Consider the following 26,154-nt stretch of genomic DNA (forward strand, 5'->3'; position numbering starts at 1 on the left):
GTGAATCCAAGTGAAAGTTATGCTCCCAAATTGATTTCATTTGTTAAATCCACTTTAATCATTGTATATTAACGGGAGGAGACCGTTTATGGTAGTAGGTGACAGGAGCACCGGTTTTAGTGTGTCAAGAACTGCAACGCTGCTGGGTTTTTCACGCTCAACAGTTTCCCTTGTGTATGAAGAATGGTCCACCACCTGTGGGTGTCAACATGGGCCAGCATCACTGTGAAACGGTTTCGACACTTTGTAGAGTCAACTAACTCCCTGAAGAATTGAGGCTGTTCTGAGGGGGGAAGGGGGGAAGGGGTGCAACTCAATATTAGGACGATGTTCATGGTTCGTAGGCTCAGTGTATGTGGATCAGGCGGTCCAATTCAAGGATACCCGATTGGCCGGTTGTTAATAAGACCGCCCCTGTGGTCACCTACTTCCGCTTCTGTGTCAATTCACACCGTTTTGTGGTCCTCCTGTCGCCTCAAATTAAGTCAAACGTTACCAGGTGTCCCAACGCTTCAGGTACAGTAATTATATAACAGCATGTGGCAGTTCTGTGAGTTGTGTATGTAATGTAACTACGCGCAAACTTTTGCTTCGTCTTCGTTTTTTTATGCTCGCTCGCTAGCTTTTTTTCCCCCTTGGAGAGCTCTCGGACTAGCTTTCCAGCTAGCGTAGCTGGATATGAGCAAGCACCACAACACGTTAATAATTTGTTTGATTGTGTAGTTGATAGTAAGCTAGGAAGTACATACAGTGTTATAAAGGTTAACGTCGCATTGATTTAGCTAGCGAATACATTGTATACCTGCTAGCGAGCATACAACATGGCTACCTAGCCTCTCCCCCGAAACGTCGCGTTAACTAGGTTTCTTAACTAATGCATGTCTTGCATGTTAACTAATCACGAAAGTAAGATGGCTTGTATAAGATACATTTACCATTGTCTACAACCGACATAGCACTGACTTGTTTAATGAATTCGAGTTGGAGCATGACAGACTACTCCCTCCAGTTGCCTGTCTGTGTCTATGCTGCGTCTCTGTCAACAAGATACTGATTCATATCTGCTCCATCAGCTAGTAGATAACACCGTATGGGAACGTTATTCTGACCCCTGTTGTTTATCCTGGCTTTGTCTTTGATGCTGGAGACAAGCAGACCTGGGTTGATTATTTTAAATTCTTATATTTAGTGTAATTTGTCTATTTTCAAATAATGTGACTCCAATCAACTCATTCTATTGGCTTATTTGAAAGTATTTTCACATTTCCTATGAATGGCCTACTGTTTGAGAGTATTTTCCAGTACTTTTTGGAGAATCCTTCCAAATTCTATTTTCAAATACCTGGGTTAAATGCATGGGAGTGTATTTGAGGATCGTCAAATGCATATTCAACTTGCCTTTTCAAATAAAACATTTGAATAATTCAATTGAAATGTATGTGAAAGTAATTGAGACATTTGAAATAGTGTTTTTAACCTGGGTCTGGACCCTAGGCTGCTACATCGTAATTTGAAGTACCGGCATTTTGGCGGAAATCAAGCAATGACCGGGGTCATACAGATGTTGAACAGTGTGTATCCCCTTTCCATGTGTGATGCACAGTTCGAGTAAGGATGAAACCTTGTTGACAGATAATTCCCCATGGGCATAGCCTGCATAGTAAGCCTTGACTTTCTCCTGACAACCCAGTCAGGATGATAATTGCCCGCACCAGTCAATTAGCATCTATTTCAACCCAAGAATCTCCCAAAACATGGTGACTTACTAACACAACCTTCAGAGGCCATGCGTATCAGCACTCTGCTGATCAAAGAGGGTAATGCCTGGATGCAAGTCATTACCATTTTCGAGTATGAATGGAAAAGGCTCACACATGGTTGGTGCATAGGATATAGAGTTTTGGACTAGAACGCGTCTCTTGTTTGAGTTCAAGGGAGGGTGATGGTCCTCCCAGGTTTCAGGTGACACTACATTGTGCTGACTCACTAGCTTTAACTTACTCAGTGGAGGTGTGTATCTGTAGTCAACACCAGCAGTGTCCTGCCGTGCCTTGGGTCACCTTGTCATCGGTGTTAGAGAGGTTACATTCCTGAAGGCTTTCCTGAGGGGCGCCACGGTGGGACGTATTAACTCCATGTTTGTCTGAGTATTTGTCCTTTATAGTTTGCCAATGTAGACACATGCATGACGTGTGTTTGTGGTGCCTTTGTCTGTTAGTTTGAATCACAGAGTACCAAATAAAGCCCCACATTTCCTAGAACTGGAACAATGTAAACCCATGGCACTGTGCCTCACTATTAGTCAAAATCAAATGCATTTTTATTTGTCACATGCCGATGGTATTGTGGGTGTAGTGAAATGCTTGTGTTTATAGCTCCAAAAGTAATACAGTAATATCTAACGATTCACAATATACACAACCTAAAAGTAAAATAATGGAATAAGGGAATATATAAATATTAGGATGAGCAAAGTTCAGTGGCATTGACTAAATACAGTAGAGTAGAATACAGTTGAAGTCTGAAGTTTACATACGATTCGTTTGGACTCATTAAATCTCGTTATTCAACCACTCCACACATTTCTTGTTAGCAAACTATATTTTTAGCAAGTCGGTTAGGACATCTACTTTGTGCATGACACAAGTAAATTTTCCAGCAATTGTTTACAGACAGATTATTTCACTTATAATTCACTGTATCACAATTCCAGTGGGTCAGAAGTTTACATTAAGTTGACTGTGCCTTTAACCAGCTTGGAAAATTCCAGAAAATTATGTCATGGCTTTAGAAGCTTCTGGTAGGCTAATTGACATAATTTGAGTCAATTGGAGGTGTACCTGTGGATGTATTTCAAGGCCTACCTTCAAACTCAGTGCCTCTTTGCTTGACATCATGGGAAACTCAAAACAAATCAGCCAAGACCTCAGAAAAAAAATTGTAGACCTCCACAAGTCTGGTTCATCCTTGGGAGCAATTTCCAAATGCATGAAGGTACCATGTTCATCTGTACAAACAATAGTACTCAAGTATAAACACCATGGGACCACGCAGCTGTCATACCGCTCAGGAAGGAGACGTGGCCTATCTCCTAGAGATGAACATACTTTGGTGCGAAAAGTGGGGGGAGGATTGCAAGCCGAAGAACACCATCCCAACCGTAAAGCACAGGGTGGCAGCATCATGTTGTGGGGGTGCTTTGCTGTAGGAGGGACTGGTGCACTTCACAAAATAGATGGCATCATGAGGAAAGAAATAAAATGATGTGGATATATTGAAGCAACATCAAGACATCAGTCAGGAAGTTAAAGCTTGGTCGCAAAATGGGTCTTCCAAATGGACAATGACCCCAAGCATACTTCCAAAGTTGTGTCAAAATGGCTTATGGACAACAAGTCAAGGTATTGGAATGGCCATCACAAAGCCCTGACCTCAATCCTATATAAATCCTATAGAAAATGTGTGGGCAGAACTGAAAAGCATGTGCAAGCAAGGAGGCCTACACACCTGACTCAGTTACACCAGCTCTGTCAGGAGGAATGGGCCAAAATTCACCCAACTTATTGTGGAAGGCTACCCAAAACGTTTGACCCAAGTTAAACAATTTAAAGGCAATGCTGCCAAATACTAATTGAGTGTATGTAAACTTCTGACCCACTGAGAATGTGATGAATGAAATTAAAGCTGAAATAAATAAATCATTCTATATTATTCTGACATTTCACATTCTTAAAATAAAATAAAGTGGTGATCCTAACTGACGTAAGAGAGGGAATCTTTACTCAGATTAAATGTCAGGAATTGTGAAAAACTGAGTTTAAATGTATTTGGCTAAGGTGTATGTAAACTTCTGACTTCAACTGTACATATGACATGAGTAAAGCAAAAAATATGTAAACATTATTAAAGTGACCAGTGATTTCAAGTCTATGTATATGTGGCAGCAGCCTCTAAGGTGCAGGGTTACGTAACCGGGTGGATTCCGCCTAGTTATGACTATTTAACAGTCTGATGGCCTTGTGATAGAAGCTGTTTTTCAGTCTCTCGGTCCCAGCTTTGATGCACCTGTTCTGGATTATAGCGGGGTTAACAGGCAGTGGCTCGGGTGGCTGTCCTTGATGATTTTTGGCGTTCCTGTGACATCAGGTGCTGTAGGTGTCCTGGATGGCAGGTAGTTTGCGCCCAATGATGCTTTGGGCAGACCGCACCACCCCCTGGAGAGCCCTGCGGTTGTGGGCGGTGTAGTTGCTGTACAAGGTGGTGATGTAGCATGACAGGATGCTCTCAATTGTGCACCTCTTATCGTTTGTGAGGGTTTTAGGTGCCAAGCCACTTTTTTTCAGCCTCCTGAGGTTGAAGAGGTGTTGTTGTGACTTTTTCATCACACGGTCTGTGTTGGTGGACCATTTCAGGTCATCAGTGACGTGTACACCGAGAAACTTGACACTTTTCACCTGCTCCAGGGCGCCGAAGACGTGGATGACTATTTTAAGGCAACCCCCCGCATCTCTTTGATTCAGAGGGGTTGGGTTAAATACGGAAGACACATTTCAGTTGAAGGCATTCTGTTGTACAACTGACTAGGTATCCCACTTTCACTGTGGTCCTGTCGGTATTGATAGGGGCGTGCTCCAGGTGGGAGAGGGCAGTGGGCAGTGCGATTGCATCGTCTGTGGATCTATTTTGGCTGTATGAAAATTGAAGTGGGTCTACGGTGCAAGGTAGAGGTGATATGATCCTTAACTAGCCTTTCAAAGCACTTCAGTTACCTTTGCTTTTTTGGGTACAGGAACAATGGTGGACATCTTGAAGCAAGTGTGGACAGCAGACTGGGATAGGGAGAGATTAAATATGTCTGTAAACACTCCAGCCAGCTGGTCTGCGCATGCGCTGAGGACGCAGCTAGGGATGCTGTCTGGGCTGGCAGTGTTGCGAGGGTTTACACGTTTAAATGTCTTACTCACGTTTTGCCACGGAGAAGGAGAGCTCACAGTCCTTGGTAGCGGGCAGTGTCGGTGGCACTGTGTTATCCTCAAAGTGGGCGTAGAAGGTGTTTTGCTTGTACGGAAGCAAGACGTTGTTGTCTGAGACGTGGCTGGTTTTCCCTTTGTTGTCTGTGATTTTCTGTAGACCCTGCCTCATACGTACGGCTCTTGTCTGAGCCTTTGAATTGCGTCTCCACTTGGTCTCTATGCTGACGTTTTGCCTGTTTGATTGCCTTATGGAGGGAATAACTACACTGTTTCTCCACTTTCAGTTTTGCACAAATTCTGCCATCTATCCACGGTTTATGGTTTGGGTAGGTTTTTATAGTCATAGTGGGTACAACATCCCCCTATAGACTTCCTGATAAACTCCGTCACCATATCGGTGTATTCGTTGATGTTATTCTTAGAGGCTACCCGGAACATATCCCAGTCCGCGTGATCAAAACGATCATGAAGCGTGGATTCTGATTGGTCAGACCAGTGTTGAATAGTCCTTAGCCCGGTTACTTCCTGTTTTGAGTTTCTGCCTTTTGGAAAGGAAGCCAAAATGGAGTCGTGGTCAGATTTGCCGAAGGGAGGGCGGTCGAGGGCCTTGTAGTTGTTTCAAAAAGCTGAGTACCAGTGGTCTAACGTTTTCTCAGAGCGAGTGCTACAGTCAATGTGTTGGAAGAACTTCGGTTTTGAGGGTTACCCTCATCAATGAGTGTTTTCCTCATTTGCTTTGTTAAAATCCCCAGCTACAATAAATGCGGCCGCAGGATATGTGGTACCTACCTATTTTTAACCCACTGTTTTCTCTATCCTGTCCTACTCTGAAGCCATGTGCTGTATGTCCTTTTCCAAGGTTGACTCACTGCTCGCACTACCAATCTCTCCCATTCTCTCTAATTTCCATGTGGATAAGCTTTGGTTGAAACTCAGGCTGACCTTTCCCCACTACAGCTGTCAATGGCATTTATTCATATAGTAGGGAAGCCAGGCCTTCACTATTCTCATCAAATCGATCTTCATTCATACAGCACATTTCAGACATGGAATGCAACACAATGTAGTATACAAGGGGGAAAAAAAAAAAACATTTAAAACAATGGAGGAGAAAACCCGTTAAATAGAAGGATTACTTATCCTATCCTAGGTATTCCTTAAAGAACATTAAAAACATTAAAACAATGGAAGAAAACCCGTTAATATTTATTACACAAACACGAGGATAAAACAAAAAACTAAAGAATGACTAAAAAGTTAACGACTTTTAAATATGTCCACAGTTTTGGCCCCACTGGTTCTCTGGCAGGCTATTCCAATGGCTGGGGGCATAGTAACTTAAGGCTGCCAATCCATGTCTCTTGGTCCTAGGCTTTAGGAGGTTAAAAAGAGAGTGCCAGAGGACCTGAGGGACCTACTGGGTACATAACTTCAAAGAATTTCTGACATGTATTGGGGTGCACAATCGTGGGTTGACTTAAAAACCAATAGAAGATTCTTAAAGTTACCATAGTGACCACAGGTACTGGGAAATCGGGGGTTTGACTCTAGAAAGGGAGCCTGAGAAACGGCTATCATACCCAAGGATTAAGGCGGCAGGTGCATAAATTACCCACTCCCGACTCAGAAGTCCTGTGTAAGAAAAATAACAGATCAAGACTATTTCGAGCTCTACGGACAATTCCTTCGGCCTCGTGGCTTGGTTTTTGCTCTGACATGCACTGTCAACTGTGGGACCTTATTTAGACAGGTGTGTTCCTTTCCAAATCACGTGCAATCAATTGAATTTACCACAGGTGAACTCTAATGAAGTTGTAGAAACAGCTCATGGATGATCAATGGAAACCGGATGCACCTGAGCTCAATTTCAAGTCTCATCGCAAAGGGTCTGAATATTTATGTAAATAAGGTATTCCTTTTCCTTTTTGTGTTTTAAAATAAATTTGCAAACATTCCTAAAACCTGTTTTTGTGTTGTCATTATGGGGTATTGTGTGTAGATTGAGGAAAACATATAATTGAATCCATTTGAGAATAAGGCTGTAACGTATCTGGAAAAAGTTGAGGGGTCTGAATACTTTCCGAATGCACTGTGTGTATATAAGCAAGCATATCGAACACAAGCAAGACACAGGCTGTCAAAATGGCTAAAACCACGGCAAGACACAGGCTGTCAACTTTTTCAGTGGTTTTAGCCATTTTAACTTCAGTTTCGAATTGCAAAGTATAAAATGTTTTGGCCATATATGGACTAACCAATAGCGTGAGTACACAGTGAAACTAGCCTATCATGTGAAAACTTGTTAAGTTAGCTTTCCACACGCACAACCTCATTATCTTCTAATGGGGCTCCTGGGTGTGTTGGTCCTCTCCCCTTTGTCATTTTGCTCTCAGCTCACCCTTAAGAAGCCACTCTGCTTGCCAAAAGAGATTCTATTCAAATGAGCTAGGTCGTTGCTGTAGCTACCGTTTCTCACAGTCCATGACAGACCGACCAAGTCCTCACATGCACACAGAGGTGTGTTTGTGTGTGTCTCGCATGGTAACATCTCTCCCCGGCTTGAGTTCTCTCTTCCCTTCCGGTCTCATCTCTGACTCCCACTGGCTTTGTATGTTGTTTACCAACCACACAGGACCGTATTAGGAGCACTATAGAGAATCTGGTAGCTGGTGTCTCCATTATTACTAGTGATGTAAAGTACTGAAGTAAAAATACTTGAAAGTACTACTTAAGTCGTTTTTTGTGGTATCTGTACTTTATACGCTTTTATTTTGACAACTTTTACTTCACTATATATATATATATTTTTGTATTTGTGGCGCAGTGGTTAAGGGAGCTGTACTGCAGCGCCAGCTGTGCCACCAGAGGTTCGCGCCCAAGCTCTGTTGTGACCGGGAGGTCCGTTGGGCGATGCACAATTGGTCGTCGTCCGGGTTAGGGAGGGTTTGTCCGGTAGGGATATCCTTGTCTCATCATGCACCAGCGACTCCTGTGGCGAGCCATGCACAGTGCACGGTGTTTCCGCCGACACATTGGTGCGGCTGGCTTCCGGGTTGGATGCGCGCTGTGATAAGAAGCAGTGCGGCTTGGTTGAGTTGTGTATCGGAGGACGCATGACTTTCAACCTTCGTCTCTCCTGAGCCTTTACGGGAGTTGTAGCGATGAGACAAGATAGTAGCTACTAACAGTTGGATACCACGAAAAAGGGGTAAAATAAAAAAAATCTATATTTAAAAAAGTATTTATTATTATTATTTTATTTTTTTCTGGACTACATTATCTTGTGCCTTATTGCTTAATTACAGGCTAGAACACTTTACCAGTGCAAGAAGATACTAGTAGCTTCCAGCTTTGTAGGCTGAAGGTATCAATTCACTACACTGGTACTTTGTGATAATATGTTGACTTCAAAGCTGTTTGTCACCAAAAACAATAGTCATTGGAAAAAATGTTATGCATTCACTTCGTCTCCCTCGGCCTAGTCACGTTTATCCTGTCTCTCACTGTCTGTGTAAATGACGTGATTAGGTCCTAAAGAGAGACTTTTATGAAAGAGATTGCTTATTCTATGCAAATGTTGTTGATAGGTACAATAAAACAAGTCCCAAATGGAAAGAGAAGTGATTGTTTTTCATCAGTATGCCCATGAAGTCAGCCAAAACAAAACTCACTGACTCAATGCGTGCACACACTCCTACTGAATATGCATTCACCTGACTAGACCTAGGCTACATCTTGATTTTTCCCAGGTAATCAATAGATTTACCATTCAAATAAATGATTACCGTTAGGTTGTTAAACTATCAAATCTGACTTTGTTTTTAATTGACATCGATTTAAGGCAGCCCCCCGCAACCCTCTCATTCTTAGTGGTTGGGTTAAATGCGGTTGAACGCATTCAGTTGTACAACTGACTAGGTATCCCCTTTCCTTTACATTCTCAGAACAATGGACACATGTAATGCTGTTGACCTCAAAACATCTGTCTGGATCAAGTGCCATTCTTTTTTTGTTTGTTGCTGTGGTGTTTTGATGGTATAGAGTATCATAATACTAAACCTGGTATCGGTATCGAAGTTAGTTCTGGTATCGTGACCACTAGTTGGCAGTGGTCACGATCGGCAGCCTTTTAACACTAGGCTACAATATTTTTTTGTAGAATAGGAATCCGACACACACACACACACACACACACACACACAGGAAGATTAACTTGGTCAAGAATATTTGTTCGGGAAGAATTTGTTCGGAAAGAATGTCTAACTGCTTTATGCTAACAAATAGGCTAGTCCTATCACACTTGACTTGAGCCATTCAACATGAGTTTTATTTGAAAGAAAATAGCCCAAACTAATAAATGGAATAAACTAGCAAATTGAATAAGTAAAACAAATGAGTTAAATAGCTCAGGTCTTGAAAGAGTAGCTCCTCTCCCACAACAAGTGGTCTTTTTTACCCCATAACATGTGCAGATCGCAGTGGGCTCGTTTTCACAAAGCAAATATGTCATAAAATGATATTTTGACACATTTGTTTTGATGAAAGGGGACCGGCCCCCTGACAATCGTTTTAAGATAATTAAATGTGTGAAATTTTGAAGGAACAAAACTCTTTAAACATGTTGGATCCGGTCGGTATTTCACATATTTTCACGCAGACCCGAGGTCGGTGGTCACTGAGCGGGAACCAACCTGGGATCCAACCTGAGGGACAACTACAGAATGTCCGGACCAACTTCCAAGGGTCAAGGATGGGTTTAGCAGTGGGAGATCGGTTACTCCTCAGAAATTTTACCCAATAATTGGTCACTGTCTGCCGACTTTAGCCCTCCTCACCATTTTAGTTCAAGCATAGATGGGTAAAACCATACATTTAATTTGACACGTGATTGTGCGTTGTCATAAGTTGCCTTAACTTTCTTGTCTGAGGTGAGGTGACTGCAACACTTTTTAGTACTAAAATCAAATGTGCTGCCTATCCTGTTACAGCACAAAGGCCTGAAGCTGTAGGCCATGCAAACCACCTGAGATCAAAGTATCCTCCAAGTCCTAGGGCCCTTTGGCCTGTATGAGCAGACAGTTTTTGTAGCTTCTTATTATATTTGTAGCTACTTTCTTCAGCTGTTACCTGCAGATGAGTAATCTGTACAGCTGCCATTTCTTCCATGTGCTTCCTACGAGCTGCTTTGTTTTCTCCTCCGTTCTTCTCCCGTCTGCTCCGCGTACACATGCGTGCTTTTCTGAAGGAAGAGCAGCATCACAACTTTGTTAATTTGCACAATTTCTCTATTTCGGTAGCTACTAGCTAGCTATGTTTGTGTAACTTAATGAGCTGGATTTGCCTGTCTTTGCAATTTTAGTTACACTTTTAGCTAAACGCTAACGAGCAAAAACTGTGATTTCACTATTTGTTTGTGCTACTTTTGTTAGCATTCTGGTAATTGAGGCCCAATGGGCGTTTCTTGCGTCTTTAGCGCCCTCTATGCCGTTTAATACTGTAAATCCTGGGATGAGAGAAGGAGCGATATGGCCCAAGCCTAGTCGATAACACTTATTGTGAATGTACGTGATGTTTTGGGATGCAACACTCTACTTACTTTAGGTGCTAGTTTCTCTCGTGCAGGTGTAACCCTGTAACCCTGTTACATGAGAAGCTGGAGGAGAGAGTGCTGTTCGGGTAAGAACAGGTGAAGGATAAGGAGTTATAGTTCAGCTTTGATGTTTTGGAATCCGGTGCTCTGTATTTGTGTTGATCATACAACAGTGTGGGGACGTAGGCCTTAAAATATTTAGAATTTTAAGTTATACTGGTATAGATTTGTACAATACAGTATAGATAACGATTTATGTTAATACAGTGTTTCTTCACTGTCAGTTTTGTCGTAGTTATTTTTGTATAAAACAAATCAGAATTGAGAGCCAATTAAAACCACTTAGAATGCTGTTGCCGCCATCTTGCATTATTTTCCGTTCAGCGCCGGCCGTTGGCCAATCAGCCGGGTACAGACTCATTTTCAGCCAGCTACTTTTCCCACTTCATATTAACTAGGCTACTTTTCGTTTAAAAGTTTTAATTCGCCAGTCCGTCGAGCCCTCTCCCGCCAGAATGATTCGATATGCATCTTCTAGCAATCTGTTGATAGGATAGGGGGCTGTCAGTCACAAAGCGAGTAAGGACAGGGAAACGGTCTGCTGTCTGTCCCGCCTCCTGGTACAATTTGTGTGCGCTGTGGTTGGTCCTTTACACAGAGGAGGGCGAGAGCACAATGCTCCTAAATGTACACTTCCTGTGTAATGTAAGTGGGAACGATGAGTTAAAATGAATGACTAATTAGCTTAGTTATTATTTTCTGTCACATTCATTCATTTTCTTTAAAATTCACTTTAGCCTGCCATGTGGAGTCGCATTGTAGGCTATTTACTGTGCTTTTGATTGGCAACTGAACAGCAAGTGTTGACTTGTTTTTAAAAGTTGTCAACTGTCTGAATAAAGTCGATCCACTACATCACTTTGCCATTCATAAAGCATGCAACGTGGTTATACAGTGCCTTCAGAAAGTATTCACACCCCTTGAATGATTCATTTTGTTGTTACAGCCTGAATTCAAACTGGATTACATTTGAGATTTTTGACACTGGCCTACACACACACACACACACACACAACACCCCATAATCTCAAAGTGGCATTGTGTTTTTAGAATGTTTAACTTAAATCCATGGTATCGCATTGGGACAAGTAAACCAAATGATTATCCTAGGTTTCCTTTCCTAGGATGTCGGGGCTTACCAGATAGTGTCGCTAAAGTGAGCGACTCTAATCAGTCAGTGTAGCCTACCGACAGAGCGCTGTTCATTTGGCTCCATAATTTGCATATGCTACTGGTAAGGCCTAGTCGTTTTGGCGATTTTATCTGCAGATAAATTCTAAAAACATTCAATGGAGATGGTGAATCATCACTGCAGGAACAATGGGTAGCGGAGAGCATCATTCTTGTCCAACTGTAATAATTAGGGCCCTCGCGGAATCCAGGCATTCAAACGGAATATTTCAAAATCTATTGACCTTATTCGGGAATCAACTATGTAATTTGTAATGTAATGTAATTTATTTGCTCTATTTTTATCATAAGACTTGAACAGAATGCGTCAGTGATTTGTGTTTCCTGCGACTTTCTGAAGAGGCAACGAGAATGTCCCTGTCTGTGTGTGTGTGCAGTCCTCGTGTCTACCACTTATGCTACTGACTACCTTTCCTTCTCAATTCATTGTTAACTACAAAGTAGCCTATGCCTACCTGGCAGAATGATACAATGATTATTTTGCATCAATCCAGTGGCCATTTGTTTTGCAAACTCACCAGCCACTGTGGCAGGTAGATTTAAAAATCTGCAAGTGGATTTGGGCAAAAAATGGAATTGTCCTTCGCAGTCCTTGGATCATGCACATCTCATAAGACACATTTACAACTTTTATTATGCAGAAATGTACATTTTAAAAAAATGACCGTCAAATACCGCCATACACACTTTCATATGGCGTGGACCACAGGGCCGACACCACAGGGCCGACACCACAGGGCCGACACCACAGGGCCGACACCACAGGGCCTACACCACAGGGCCTACACCAACACGGCTCCTCCTCGCTTGTTGATCGTTGGTACAGTCCAAAATTCCCCAGTGAGTGTTTTTTGAGGCATTCCCTGAGAACAGTCAGTCACCCACCCTAGTCCTCCTACACTCAGGTCACCACCCAGAAAAACCTCATGGAGGGGAGGGGCTACCAGAACTTGTTTTTGTCTTCCTTTGCAAATCATTTTGCTACGGTGTGCACTAATGAATACAATCCTGAACTGTTTATAGTATGTGTCCAGCAGGTTTGCTGTGTGAGCTGCTGCCTTTTCTGACGTGGTTGCGGAGGAGGAAGTTGCCGTGCCAGAGACCAGTGAGGCCCGCTATAGGGACCATGTTCTAGAGGCTCACCTCCCTCTCCGATAGCACCTGGAGGTCCGGCTTTGACCCTGTACAATGAACAACGATGATGAATTCTACGACGCCGTAACAGGTGGGTGTCCCTGTCCGCACGGGGGGTGTACATAATAGAATGACTTACCAAACCTTCAGAGGTAACTACAAACCTGTAGGAGAACACGCACACAGAGGGAGAGAACATTGACAGTGTTACTCAGCATTTTTTAAAATGAGAATTATCAGGGTCCTTCAACATGGAAGTTCTGAAACGGGAGAAGTTACTTCTGGGGGGGGGGGCTTTTGGTGTTTTGGAACGTTGCTCTGATAACTGTCATGCTCAGGACTCAGGAGGTAGAGGTGTGTCTTTGTACTGTACTTCACGCTGTGGCACAGTGCCACACAATATGCTGTAACCTGAGCAGCTTAACTGACAGCTTCAACAACGCAGCGGTCTATTCAGCGTCCATGATTTTGGCTTTGCCATCAGCAGCAGTGGGGATGTGTGAGGGAGAGGGGATGGAAATGGCGTGCAAGGTGAAAGCACACAATGTAGGGTGAACTGCGGAGCGCACGCTGTGTCGTCACGTTATTGTTCCTGTTCGTCTCGTATCAAATCGATTTGATTTATAAAGCCCTTCTTACATCAGCTGATGTCTCAGTACTGTACAGAAGCCCAGCCGAAAACGCCAAACAGCAAGCAACGCAGGTGTAGAAGGACCCTTATCAATCCCAGATCACATGGCTAGAGGTGTTCCGTTAGACTCGGGGCCCCAATTATTTATTTTAAAATGTTAACGGGGCACCACACCTTTTCTCTTTTCCACGCCTACGATGCTTAGTTCAGCGTCAGACAGTGGCTGTCATGTCACAACGTCCACATTGCAATCAGTTCTGCGGCTCCCCCTCATGTAGTCATTGCTTTGACCTGTAGCCCAATTGCAAGACTGTCTACTTTATTATTATCCGAGCATGTTATATAATTTCTATATTAAGTAACCTTGTCAGGCAAGGTGAGTTGTGTGCTGTATAGCCTTTCCCTAATTTGTGGCCGACCGTTTCATGTGTGTTAGGCTTGGACTCTGATGAGTCGTATGAAGGCGCGTCGGAGGCCAGTTTTAAAGACGCAGGGGTGTACGATGTCACCCCGAGGAGCAATGGCTCCACGTCACCGGAGAACGGAATCACGAAGCGCAGGTACGATCCGATTCCTGCCGTGTCCTCTCCTCCCGAGGCTTCTCTCTGTTTCTTTCTGTCGCTGTCGACACTCTTTCTTCACCTTAGTCTCTCTCCCTCTCACCCCTTCCACATTGTTAATAGCTTTAACCCTGGTAGAAGACTGGCCAGTTCTCATGCTCCTCTTAACTCTAACCCAGTCAGTCCGCATGACGACACCTAACAGGTCAGCCTCTACCATCGCACACTGTATTACTGACAGTCATCATAGGGATACTCTCCTCCCCTCGGATTCTCTGCTAGACACTAATGTGTTGTCTCTCTGTGTGTTTTTGACTTTCTCCTCCTGACGTCTTTCAGGACAACGCTACCTGCCCCAATGTTCTCCAGGAACAACTTCAGTGTGTGGGGCATTCTGAAGAAATGCATTGGACTGGTAAGGGCTACAGACCATATCTAAAGGACCACTTTTAGACCGTGACGTTCTCTGGGTCTCTACTATGCCAGTGAGTTTGATTTCATCCCACTTGTGTGAAAGTATTTTGTGTTCTAATCTTGCTCATTTTCTCTCTCTCTCTCTCTCTCTGTGTGTATGTGTGCAGGAGCTGTCCAAGATCACCATGCCCATCGTGTTCAACGAGCCCCTGAGCTTCCTCCAGCGGATCACAGAGTACATGGAGCACACATACCTCATCAACAAAGCCTGCTTGCTGTCCGACTCCATAGAGCGCATGCAGGTGAGAGGGCATTCTACGGCATTAAAAAGCTAATTGAAATTGAAATGCCTATTAAAATTTGGCTCAAACTAATTGAATATGTCATTGAACCAATTGCACTTTATGGCAGCGAGGTGTGGGGTCCACATGCAAAACAAGATTTCATCAAATGGGACAGACACCCCATTGAAACCCCGCATTCAGAGTTCTGTAAGATTCTCCGACATGTCCAGAGGAAAACTACAAACAATGCATGCAGGGCAGAATTAGGCCAATATCCACTAACAATACAAACTCAAAAAAGAGCAATTAAGTTTTGGAAACATCTAAAATACAGTGACCCCCTCTCATATCATTACCACGCCCTGCAATGCCAAGAGCTGGGGCTGAGTTCACAAACCTGTTCTACTAACACACTGAAGCCTCAGGACCAGAACATCCAATCAATTAGGATAAACCAAATTACAATACAGTCAAAACAAAACTATATTGCTTATTGGGAAACGCAAGCACAAACACAAAGCAAAATGCAGTGCTATCTGGCCCTAAATCGACAGTACACCGTGGTGAAATATTTGACCATGTTTACTGATCAAAACCTTGAAAAAGTACAGGCTCAGTGAGCACAACCTTGCCGTTGAGAAGGGTAGACACAGGAAAACCTGGCTCCCTGTAGAAGAAAGGCTGTGCAATCACTACACAACAGCAGAACCTGAGACAGAGCTGCATTTCCTGACAAAATGTAAAAAATTTAAAACAATTCGTCTCATTTTCCCAAATTTGAAACCCTTATTCAAGGTTTCAAAGACCTCTCTGATGAGGATAGGCTACCTGTGCTGTTTGGAGGAGGACACAGAGAGCTGAGGGTTGGCAGCGCACTACATTGCTGAATGCCATAAGATGAGGGACAGTGTCTGACAGACCAATCAACCTGCACATGTCCTCTACTGTATGCGTATTGTTATTGTTGAATGTATGGTTATTTTGACCCTTGGTTATTGTTGTTACTGTTGTCCAGCTGACAATTTAGATTCTCATTTGAATTTATTTTGATATTGTAAATATCCAAAATAAGCTTTGGCAATATGTACATTGTTACGTCATGCCAATAAAGCGAATTGAATTGAAAATTGACTGAATGTAGCTGGATCACAACTAGACTGTGTGTGTGTGTGTGTGAGCCAGTGAATCCTGTGGCTGACTCCTCCCCTCCGTTCTTCCCAGGCGGTAGCTGCTTTTGCCGTGTCGGCCGTGGCATCGCAGTGGGACAGGACTGGAAAGCCCTTCAACCCTCTGCTAGGAGAGACCTATGAACTAACGCGGTGAGGGGACAGGGCTGCAACGCTCCCATACAAAGTGACACAGAGAGGAGTTGTAAAAAGCTGTGTAGCCCTGGACAGTTCCTTCCTGTCTTTGACTAGACTGCACACGTTATTGGCCTTTTTAATAGGACGTCTTTACCTGCCTTCAAGCATGAATTTAACAACACTTGTTTTCCTCTGCTGACCTTATTTTCAGTAGGCTATGATAACAACCTTTCTCCTTTTCACTTCCTCTCCTGCCTACTCTCGCCCCCCAGCGAGGACCAGGGCTACAGGCTGATCTCGGAGCAGGTCAGCCACCACCCCCCTGTCAGTGCCTTCCATGCTGAGAGCCTGGTCGGGGACTTTGTCTTCCATGGCTCCATCTACCCCAAACTCAAGTTCTGGGGCAAGAGTGTGGAGGCTGAGCCCAAGGGAACTATCACACTAGAACTCCTCAAGTGAGTCAAACGTGGGTGGGTGGGTGGGCTTTATTTGTTTTAATCTATACCTGGTCATAGGGTTTTGTTTGGTTGTTTTCTCAGTGCTTTGTCAAAGCCAGTACCGCTTCAGCTTCTGTAATCCTATTTTTCTTTACAAAGTCTCTCTTGTTGTGTGTGAGTCCATTGCACTGAGACTGTGTTTGCTGCACCTCTCCTCCCCTCCTCTCCCCAGGCACGGTGAGGTCTATACGTGGACCAACCCTTTCTGCTGTGTACACAATGTCATCCTGGGCAAACTGTGGATCGAGCAGTATGGCACTGTAGAAATCCTCAACCACAAGTGAGTAAAGGACTGGATATTATAGTTTATCTTATTTTACCTTCAATTCCTGGTTTGGAAGCATACAGATGTGTATATATCCAGCACTTTCAGCATAGCGGACTTAGGGGTTAGTCTTCCATTTAAGTCAAATGTTCACGTCATCATGCATTGATGTCAATGGGAAACCAAGTGAAAATGTGTCTTAAGTGGTAGTTAGGATTCACCCTTTAATTTGTAAAGACAGTAGTTGAGCCATAATCAAATCAAATGTATTTATATAGCCCTTTGTACATCAGCTGATATCTCAGTGCTGTACAGAAACCCAGCCAAAAACCCCAAACAGCAAGCAATGCAGGTGTAGAAGCACGGTATGGTATATAATGGTATGAAGTGAAGACTGTCGTTGAGCCATAATGGTATGGAGTGAAGACTGTCGTTGAGCCATAATGGTATGGAGTGAAGACTGTTGTTGAGCCATAATGGTATGGAGTGAAGACTGTCGTTGAGCCATAATGGTATGGAGTGAAGACTGTCGTTGAGCCATAATGGTATGGAGTGAAGACTGTCGTTGAGCCATAATGGCATGTTTTGTCTGTTCTCCTCATTGTTCTCATTCCTTTCTGTCCTGAGCAGTACTGGAGATAAGTGTGTGCTGAACTTCAAGCCGTGTGGCATGTTTGGGAAGGAGCTGCACAGGGTGGAGGGCTACATTCAAGATAAGAGGTATGTGGAGGTATTGGCATCATTCTGATAAACTGACTACGGCTTTCTTCTCTGGTCCTGAATTCACTGGTCCAGTTGTAAGTGTTTTTGTGACACTTTTGCCCGTGTCGTGTTCAGTTAGGTTTCTAAATGTTTTCTCCCTGCTAAACACGTCCCTGGTGGGTATAATAAATAATATCTTCCATTTAGGAGACTCCAAAGCGACTTAGTCATGCGTGCATCTATTTTACGAATGGGTGGCCCTGGGAATCAACCCACATTCCTGGGGTTGAAAGCGCCATGCTCTACCAACTGAGCCGTACAGGACACACAATGATAGCACAGTGTCATTCTCTGTCAGTACAGCAGTATTTGGTTGCTGACGTCTCCTCCCATCTCTGTCCCTGGCAGTAAAAAGAAGCTTTGTGTGATCTATGGGAAGTGGACCGAGTGCATGTGGAGCGTGGACCCCCAGACGTACGAGTCCAACAAGAAGGCTGAGAAGAAGGCAGACTCTAAGAAACAGAAGAGTCCGGTGAGTGGGTCTCGCACAACATGGAGCAAATGAGATGTGTTTTATTTTACATTTATTTTAGCAGGAAAGATGTAGCAAGTCATACATGTCAAAAATTGGAAACCAGTGGAAAAAAAACAAAGACACACACACACACACACACACCTACACACACCTATACACACACACACACACACCTACACGCACACACACACACACACCTACACGCATACATACATGTACACGCATCAACACCTCAGAATCGAGAGAATTCATTTCAGAATACTAACGTAGAGCTTGCTTTACATCTCACACACAGTATAGCTTGGTCGCCCCCCAGTGGTCCACCTCCCTGCAAGTTATTTTCAAAGCAGATTGAGCCTAATAGTCTGTTTTTTTATTACCCTGAAGAAGGCACAGGGATGCCGAAACGTCGGTGGTTTCTTACCCAATCAATTACTGTGAGATTATAGATACGGAGTGTGCGGCTCTTTTTGTTTTCATAGCTTGTGTTTTATTGTTTGACACATTGTAAATAGGCCTTTACAACATTTACTTTTCTTGATATAACTCTCCTCTCATTTTGATTTCCTGATGATTCTGGCAGCATGCCATGATGTTATGTCAAGGTAAAAAAAAAACGTAGTCTATGGTAGGTCACTGTTGGTAGTCTGTAGCCTCTAATGTATGTTCTATATATGGGTCTTTCTATGATGGGGCCAATGTGTGACAATGGTTTGTGTGGGTCAATGGTTTGAAACAAAAATGAAAAAGATTGCTATGCAGTTCCTCGTGTATTTGGAGAAATAAAAGTGAATTGATGCGTAACTCCACCGAACAACAACATAGGCCTAGGACTATATATAATTTTAAAATGTGTCATTTCATAACTTTATCACCAGATTATGTCGTGAATAGGGCCTGGCGTCATATCGAGTTAATTCAAATGTATTTAGTAGCGCGGGTTTCCAAATGCCTGTATTGCAAGTATCTAGTTTGTTGACTAGTTTTTTGGTTTGTTTTCATGAGTGTTTATGTCCGCTTGTTCTCATGTCTTTTTGGTCTCGTCTCCTTCGCGCTTTGCAGGATGCACCTTCCAGGACACAACAATCCCCTCCCCCTGAAATTCACAACAACAGAGATCGCCTCTCTGCGGTTATCAGCGACCGGTTTGGTCCAACAGAATCGGTCCTATGGACACCGAAACACATTGAGACATTATTTTACTGTAACCGAGGAGAACTTAACCTTTCTAACGCCCTCTTTGTCTTGACTCTCAAAATTACGCACAGAGCAGACTACTAAACGGGAGTATTAAGGAACATTGATTCTGGAAAAACGCTCGGTTTTTGTTGGCACAACATTATATATTATATATATATATTTTATATATAAACCTTTTATTTAACCAGGCAAGTCAGTTAAGAACAAATTCTTATTTACAATGATGGCCTACCCCGGCCAAACTCGAACCCCGACGACGCTGGGCCAATTGTGCGCCGCGCTGTGGCACTCCCAATCAGCCAGATGTGATATAGCCTGGAATCGAACCAGGGTCTGTAGTGACACCTCTAGCACTCAGGTACAGTGCCTTAGACTGCTGCGCCACTCGGGAGCCCAAGCATTTGCGAGATCTCGATGCCATAAAAACTGTCCAACGACAAGATCCAGGATTATTTATTTATTTATAGCCCCTTTTTCTCCCCAATTTCGTGATATCCAATTGCGATCCAATTCTGATCTTGTCTCACCCTAACCCGGTTGACGCTGGGCCAATTGTGCGCCGCCCTATGGGAGACTCCTGGTCACGTCCGGTTGTGACAATCTGTCATCGAACCCGGGCCCCCCTTAATGTATTGACATTAACAAAATTGGCAGATTATTATCGATGACTTATCAACAGCGGAAATAAGTTGTCCACCGCAGAAAATCCTCGCCGGTACCCTAGTTTCTAGAAAGACCCATATAGTAAACCAGTGAGAACGGTATGTTATATGTTCATTTCAGTATTCTGTTTGTAGTAGACATGGTATACTCATGGTACACGAAGTAAACATCCCTTTGCTTAAGTCATTTCTGATGTTTTTTTTGTTGCTTTTATTCATGAGGAAAAATACACATTTAATTTGGTTTTGAAAAAAGGGCTATTTATATCAGACATGTGTCTGTGTGGTCTGTGTGTACCTGTGTGGTCTGTGTGTACCGGTGTGGTCTGTGTACCTGTACACAGGAGGAGCCTGAAGGGGTCGACGGCGACGATGCAGACAACATGCCTGAGGTCCTGGAGACGGTAGCTGTGATCCCTGGCAGCACCCTGCTGTGGAGGATATCGTCACGACCCCAACACTCTGCTCAGGTAACGCACGCCGGCGTGTAAACAAAGAAACGTGTACATTCACATGCTCGTACACACATACAAGTTGAGCGTATATGTTTCTTATATGTTTCTTATGCAGGTTCCTAGTGGCCAATAGATCAATTACCTGTGATCACCTAGGCACAGGTGTGTCTAGGACATTTCATTGCTTTGTCCTCCACACATTGATGAAGGCCTACGCCGATGCCCGTTGGTGTATTTTAATAATGACTTGGCCCATAAATAAAGGCTTTTAAATCTTTCAAACTCACACGATTGCCTGGACTACAATTTTGCCTTTTTCTTTTCAATTACTATTCCCTTCCAAGAGCACCTGTGATTGTTCTAGAATACCTGAAGCACTCCTACTTAAGTTTATACACGCACACACACACACACAAACACGCACATCGATTTTGATGGTTTTAATTCTGTAGGATCTTGTTTTTCCAGATGTATAACTTCACTAACTTTGCCATGTCACTGAATGAGCTGGAGCCTGGTATGCAGGCCACCCTGGCCCCCACAGACTGCCGCCTGCGGCCCGACATCAGAGCCATGGAGAACGGAGATATGGGTAATAGTCTTTCTGCTACATCCCCACACTTGCTAGACGAGGCTGCCCTCTAGCATTCCCTTTGGGTGGTGCATTCACATGTCCTATTTGTTTTCAGAGTCCTTTCTGTTCTTAGTGTGTGTGTGTGTGTGTGTGTGTGGTGGCGGGGTTAAAATCCATTGAACAGTAAAATATCCACATAGCCAAAGTATTAGTCTGGTTTATTGAAGTTATGGTTGTGTGTCAGTTTTTAATTACAGAATAATACAATGGACAGGAGGGCCATGTATCAAATGAGTAATAGAAGATCCTATGTTCCTGTTTGTGCAGATCAGGCCAGTCGAGAGAAGGCGAGGCTGGAGGAGAAACAGAGGTCGGCGCGGAAAGACCGTTCCAAGGACGAGGAGGAATGGTCCACTCGGTGAGAACTTGGGTGTCCTCACATTTCAAGATTAACTTTTTTTTTCATAAAATACATGCATAATAATAAGGTAAACAGTGGTGTGTGTGTGTGTATATATTTTTAATTTTTTTTAAGTAAACCATAATTGTGTTTTATCGTGTCTTCCAGATGGTTCCAGTCAGGTACAAACCCCTACACGTCCTCTCAGGACTGGCTCTACAAAGGGGGCTACTTTGATAGAAAATACTCTGACCTTCCTGATATCTACTGATCCAGGGGGGGGTTCTATGAACACCTTCTGAACCAACCCCCTGCCCCCCGGCACGCCCCTGTTCTAAGCACCACACGGTCTCCCGTTGGAACTCTGAAGCGGTGATAGCCTCTCCTTGTACAACACATGCGTCTGTGTTAGCACAACCCTCTCCTCCCCAGTCTCCTGACAGTGATGAAAGGGAACGGTCAACGGTGAAATCAGGGATGTGAATGCTCCTTTGACTGATAACGGGTTCTTTGGGACATGTTGGTGGCAGCACAGGCGGAAGCAGACATGAACAGATACTGAGTCTGGAGGAGACTGTTTAGTTCTTGAACAGGAGTGCATTGTGGGTACCCCTCCCTATCAGACCTGGGTTGAGTACCTATTTCAAATATTCAAAATACTTGAGCTTGATTTAAATTGTTTGGCATGTGGAGTTTGCACTTTTGGAATGATTTCATTGGTTCCGTTGCACCTGACAAGCTAAACAAAGCACACCTGGAGTATTCCACCCAGGTCTGGCTGTCCCCTATATACGTCCAGAGGACAAGCTTCTCATCACTGTAATGTAACCTGTATGTATAGATAAGAATGATCATGTGACCATATAGGCCAATCACACACATCTAGCTACATTGGCCACTGCTCAGTCTGTGAATACAGCCCCTGATTCGGGCAGTCGGCTAGTAATTCCCCCATCACAAAATATTCCTTTTGTTACTCTTCTGCATGGCTTTTGGCTAGCTAGCTAACAGTGTTAGCTACCCCTGGCTCTGTGGCGGTGGACCTACCGTACGTTTGGCCCGGCTGCTGTTGTTTACCTAGTCAGTCAATTTAGAGTGTTCTCGTAATCACGAGTAAGAAAATAAACAATGAGCGTTACTAAGATTGTAAGAAGAGTATAATAGGTACCAGAGGAGGCTGGTGTGGGAGCTATAGGAGGAAGAGCTCATTGTAATGGCTGGGATGGAATTATTGGAACGGTATCAAACGCGTCGAGCATATGGAAATCACGTTTGACTCCATCCCAGACATTACAATGAGCTCGTTCTCCTATAGGCCCTCCCACTAGCCTCCACTACGGTGTGTGTGAGTGTGTGTATGAATGACCGTACAGAATCTTAAGCCATATGGTTCCTTTTAACTACAGGTATAACTGGCAAGGGTGGTTTGCTGTGCGTGCAGTCATTTGGCTATGAATAAATGAATTGATAATTGTTACCTCAAGAACTAAATAATAGTTATCGCCAGAGCATGATAAAGCATTTTTCATGTAAGATATACATGTATGTAAATACCTACTTTTTTATAAATATAGCTAGCTAATCTTCATAATACTGTCCAACCAGCTCAAAGTGAATTTGGAATTGAATGGAATTCTAGCCTATATGAAGTAGAAGTCATTGTGTAATATTACCAGCTTCCCTTGTAAGCATATTGTTGCCTTCCTCGTGTTAGGAACTCTTAGTGGCTTTAAAACCACACACTCTCACATCACCAATCTCTTTCACAACGACGAGCCATTATGTGGAAGTTCTTATTTATAAGAGACTGTGGCATTTCATCTTTTTTTTTTTTAAATTTTTTTTAAACAGATATTCACACTCATGCAATATACGATAGGGGTATATATTTATTTTTGGGTGGGATTCATGTGCAGTTAATTGTACTGCGGTGAACATTTAGCCTTGTAGATTAGATCTGCATGCATGAATCAAAGTGTAAACCAACTCCAGAGCAGAAACGCGGACTTTCAAAGCAGCAGACGACTCTCTAGTGTCTGTCTAGTGAAACATGTTATGTTGACCATTGGGAATGCTCTTCATGCGAGTCCAAACGGAATCTCTTGACGTTATACGATATTGAAATGTAGGGGGATTTAGTTTGGATTTACCATGTTACACTGTGCATTTGAAACGACTGTCAAAATCTATGCAACCAACCAATAGCGCTTAGTGTCTCTGTATACCTTTTACATGTATAATAACACACATAAATACTTTAGTTTTGTCACCGGCAAGGCAAACCGACATTTAGATGACTGTATTGGCAGCTTCCTTGACTGTAGATGAGCCCATCTCATAAGTGATTGTGTCCATTTGGTTTGTGGATCACCATGGTAGAGTCTCTTAAGTAAAGAGTGTAAAGATGACCTGACAGTTTAGAGCAATTTGATCTTGACGGAGTATTTGTGCCTCTCTCGCCTCAGTTTGCTACTTATTTTTTTTTTTTTTTTTTTTTTTTTTAGCCCGACACGTCACAAAATTACGTCTATAGCTTTAACAACGGTCTTTTTTGTTGTTGTGGAATGGCTGGTGGTTTGAGAAATGGGCAACGGAATGTGGCAAAAAGATACGGCGAACCAAGAAGCCTTGCGTTGTGTCTTAGGTTGATTGATATGTTGTTTTTTTCCCCAGGGTTTATACTTAGTGCCTAAATTTAAGTAAGCCAATTTTCTGAACCCTTTTTTTTATTAGAATTTTTTTTTTTTTACCTGCATTTCGTTTAATATTTAAGGTGTTTTTAGGTTTATCAGATGAGTTTTTGGCCCGTTTTGTTTTTCTAACCCATCGCTCTATACAGTACTTTATTTTTGTCCATAACACTTTGAAATGTTTAGGTCAGAAGAAGTGTCCGTTTTTTTTCACCGTGTGTACAGGAAATGTATGTAAAACTGATCACTACTTCGGGTTGTGTCCACACACTTCATCACATTTCATCAAGTTCTAATTTGTTAACTAGCAACTTTAAGACTAATGCACCAACATTAAAAAAAAATTAGATTTTAACTTGCTTTGTGTGGTGTTTAATTGTGGAAGAGTACCTTATACACTGACATTCCTAATGATTTGTACACTCTGTTTTTCCATGACATAGCTTTCACCTGGATTTTCCTGGTCAGTCTATGATCCCTTATTGATGTCACTTGTGAAAATCCACTTCAGTCATTGTAGATTAAGTGGAGGAGATGGGTTAAATAATTATTTTAAGCCTCGAGACAATTGTTTATGTGGGCAAGACGGATTTAATTGCCCTTTTGAATGGGGTATAGTGGCAGGCGCAACAGTTTCCAATGCCTATCAAGAATGGTCCACCAGCCAAAGGACATCCAGCCAACTTGACACAACTGCATTGGAGTCAACATGGGCCATCCATGTGGAACGCTTTCGACAACTTGAAGAGGCCATGCCCTGATGAATTGAGGCTGTTCTGAGGGTGAAAAGCGTGTGCAACTCAATATTAGGAAGATGTTCCTAATGTTTTGTACACTGTAAATTGTGTTTGACCATTTTGAAAATCCTTGACTTTCAAATATTTTCCCCTGTCTCACAGAGGTGTTTAGTACAGTGGAATCACAAGCAAATAGCATATTTTGTGAAATGTATTTATTTTTTTTACAATTATTTATACAAACCTTTGGCAAGAACATTATTCCAGATTTTTTGTGTAATCTCTGTACTTTAGACAGCTTGCTAGTTTGTGGGCAACATCTAATGAAATCCTAATTATAGTTTAACTACATGCTTTTTTATTTTACAATAATATTGAACATTAAGGGAACTTCCTGAAAAGGAAAGATTCATCCATTTTGAATGTTATATCGAATTTGTGCATCACTGAGCAATGTTCTATCGATTTCCCAGGGTCATTTAATGTTTTTGGCACATCGCTCAGATATGCACAAAAATGATAACATTCATAATGGGTGAATCTTTCCTTTTTAATTCAAATCAAATGTTATTTGTCACGTGCCGAATACAACAGGTGTAACAATGTTTTTTTTTTTTTTTAATTAGTCAAATTTAAATGGGATGGACAATGCAAATATAGTTTGGGTAGCTATTTGATTAGCTGTTCAGTCTTGTGGCTTGGGAGTAAAAGTTGTTAAGCCTTTTGGACCTAGACTTGGTGCTCTGCAACCGCTTGCCATGAGGTATGCCATGGCTGGATCAGAATTAGTTAGGTAAGATTGATAATAAGATGTTTTATCAATTTTCATAAGTATGCTTATGTGGAAAAAGTTACTTGGGCCCCAGAGAGGTAAGAGGTCAGGCTTGTCTTCATATGTGAACGTATCTTTTAAACCATGTGAAGAGATAATTGAGGGGGAACCAATTATCTCTTGGCTCCACAATGTCTGTGTGCTAGTCGCTCCCTAGTTTTCCCATTTGGGGGAAGAGTATGGCAGTGTCTGAAACCATTGTATGTCCTCTCTGATGTTGACCTAGTATATGACCTAAGAGGCTCACTGCCTTTTCTGATCTTGTCTGGGGGGGGGGGGTAAATTTGAGATGGGAGTATCTAGAATTGACCATTGATATATTCCATTGGATGAGGTAATGGTTTGGTACTATGTTGTACCAAGAACGAGATAAGAACTTCATTTAAGAGACCAAATTGAATGATAATTTATATCTGGCTATGGGATACTCCTCTTTCAAGTAAAAGGCACTTTGTGAAGTTCCT

The 26,154-nt window shown here is 42.7% G+C and overlaps 1 protein-coding gene across 3 annotated transcripts; it reads left to right on the forward strand.

Moving 5' to 3' along the window:
* The first annotated feature begins 379 nt into the window (after window positions 1-379).
* LOC118361300 (oxysterol-binding protein-related protein 2-like) lies at window positions 380-24,476 on the forward strand. 3 transcript variants are annotated; one of them, XM_035741129.2, is made up of 14 exons: window positions 380-516; window positions 12,852-13,039; window positions 14,016-14,139; window positions 14,479-14,554; window positions 14,721-14,855; window positions 16,059-16,156; window positions 16,414-16,596; window positions 16,811-16,918; window positions 17,534-17,623; window positions 18,014-18,137; window positions 20,347-20,472; window positions 20,926-21,049; window positions 21,359-21,449; window positions 21,600-24,476. In XM_035741129.2, the coding sequence occupies exons 2-14, from the start codon at window positions 13,003-13,005 to the stop codon at window positions 21,700-21,702; spliced, it is 1,419 nt and encodes a 472-aa protein (XP_035597022.1). In that variant the 5' UTR covers window positions 380-516; window positions 12,852-13,002; the 3' UTR covers window positions 21,703-24,476. The 3 variants fall into 3 exon arrangements, with proteins under 3 accessions (XP_035597022.1, XP_035597023.1, XP_035597024.1); XM_035741130.2 differs by having other exon boundaries at window positions 438-516; window positions 12,849-13,039; XM_035741131.2 differs by having other exon boundaries at window positions 439-516; window positions 12,838-13,039.
* The last annotated feature ends 1,678 nt before the right edge of the window (window positions 24,477-26,154 follow it).

This window comes from Oncorhynchus keta, chromosome 28 (genome assembly GCF_023373465.1).
Source record: "Oncorhynchus keta strain PuntledgeMale-10-30-2019 chromosome 28, Oket_V2, whole genome shotgun sequence".
NCBI lineage: Eukaryota > Metazoa > Chordata > Actinopteri > Salmoniformes > Salmonidae > Oncorhynchus > Oncorhynchus keta.

Bases quoted from the DNA above. Each gene is read 5' to 3' on its own strand.
- LOC118361300 (XM_035741129.2), top strand. From the start codon at position 13,003: ATGAACAACGATGATGAATTCTACGACGCCGTAACAG. The intron at 14,555-14,720 runs GTAAGGGCTACA...GTATGTGTGCAG, and splicing joins TGAAGAAATGCATTGGACTG to GAGCTGTCCAAGATCACCAT. The intron at 16,597-16,810 runs GTGAGTCAAACG...TCCTCTCCCCAG, and splicing joins ATCACACTAGAACTCCTCAA to GCACGGTGAGGTCTATACGT.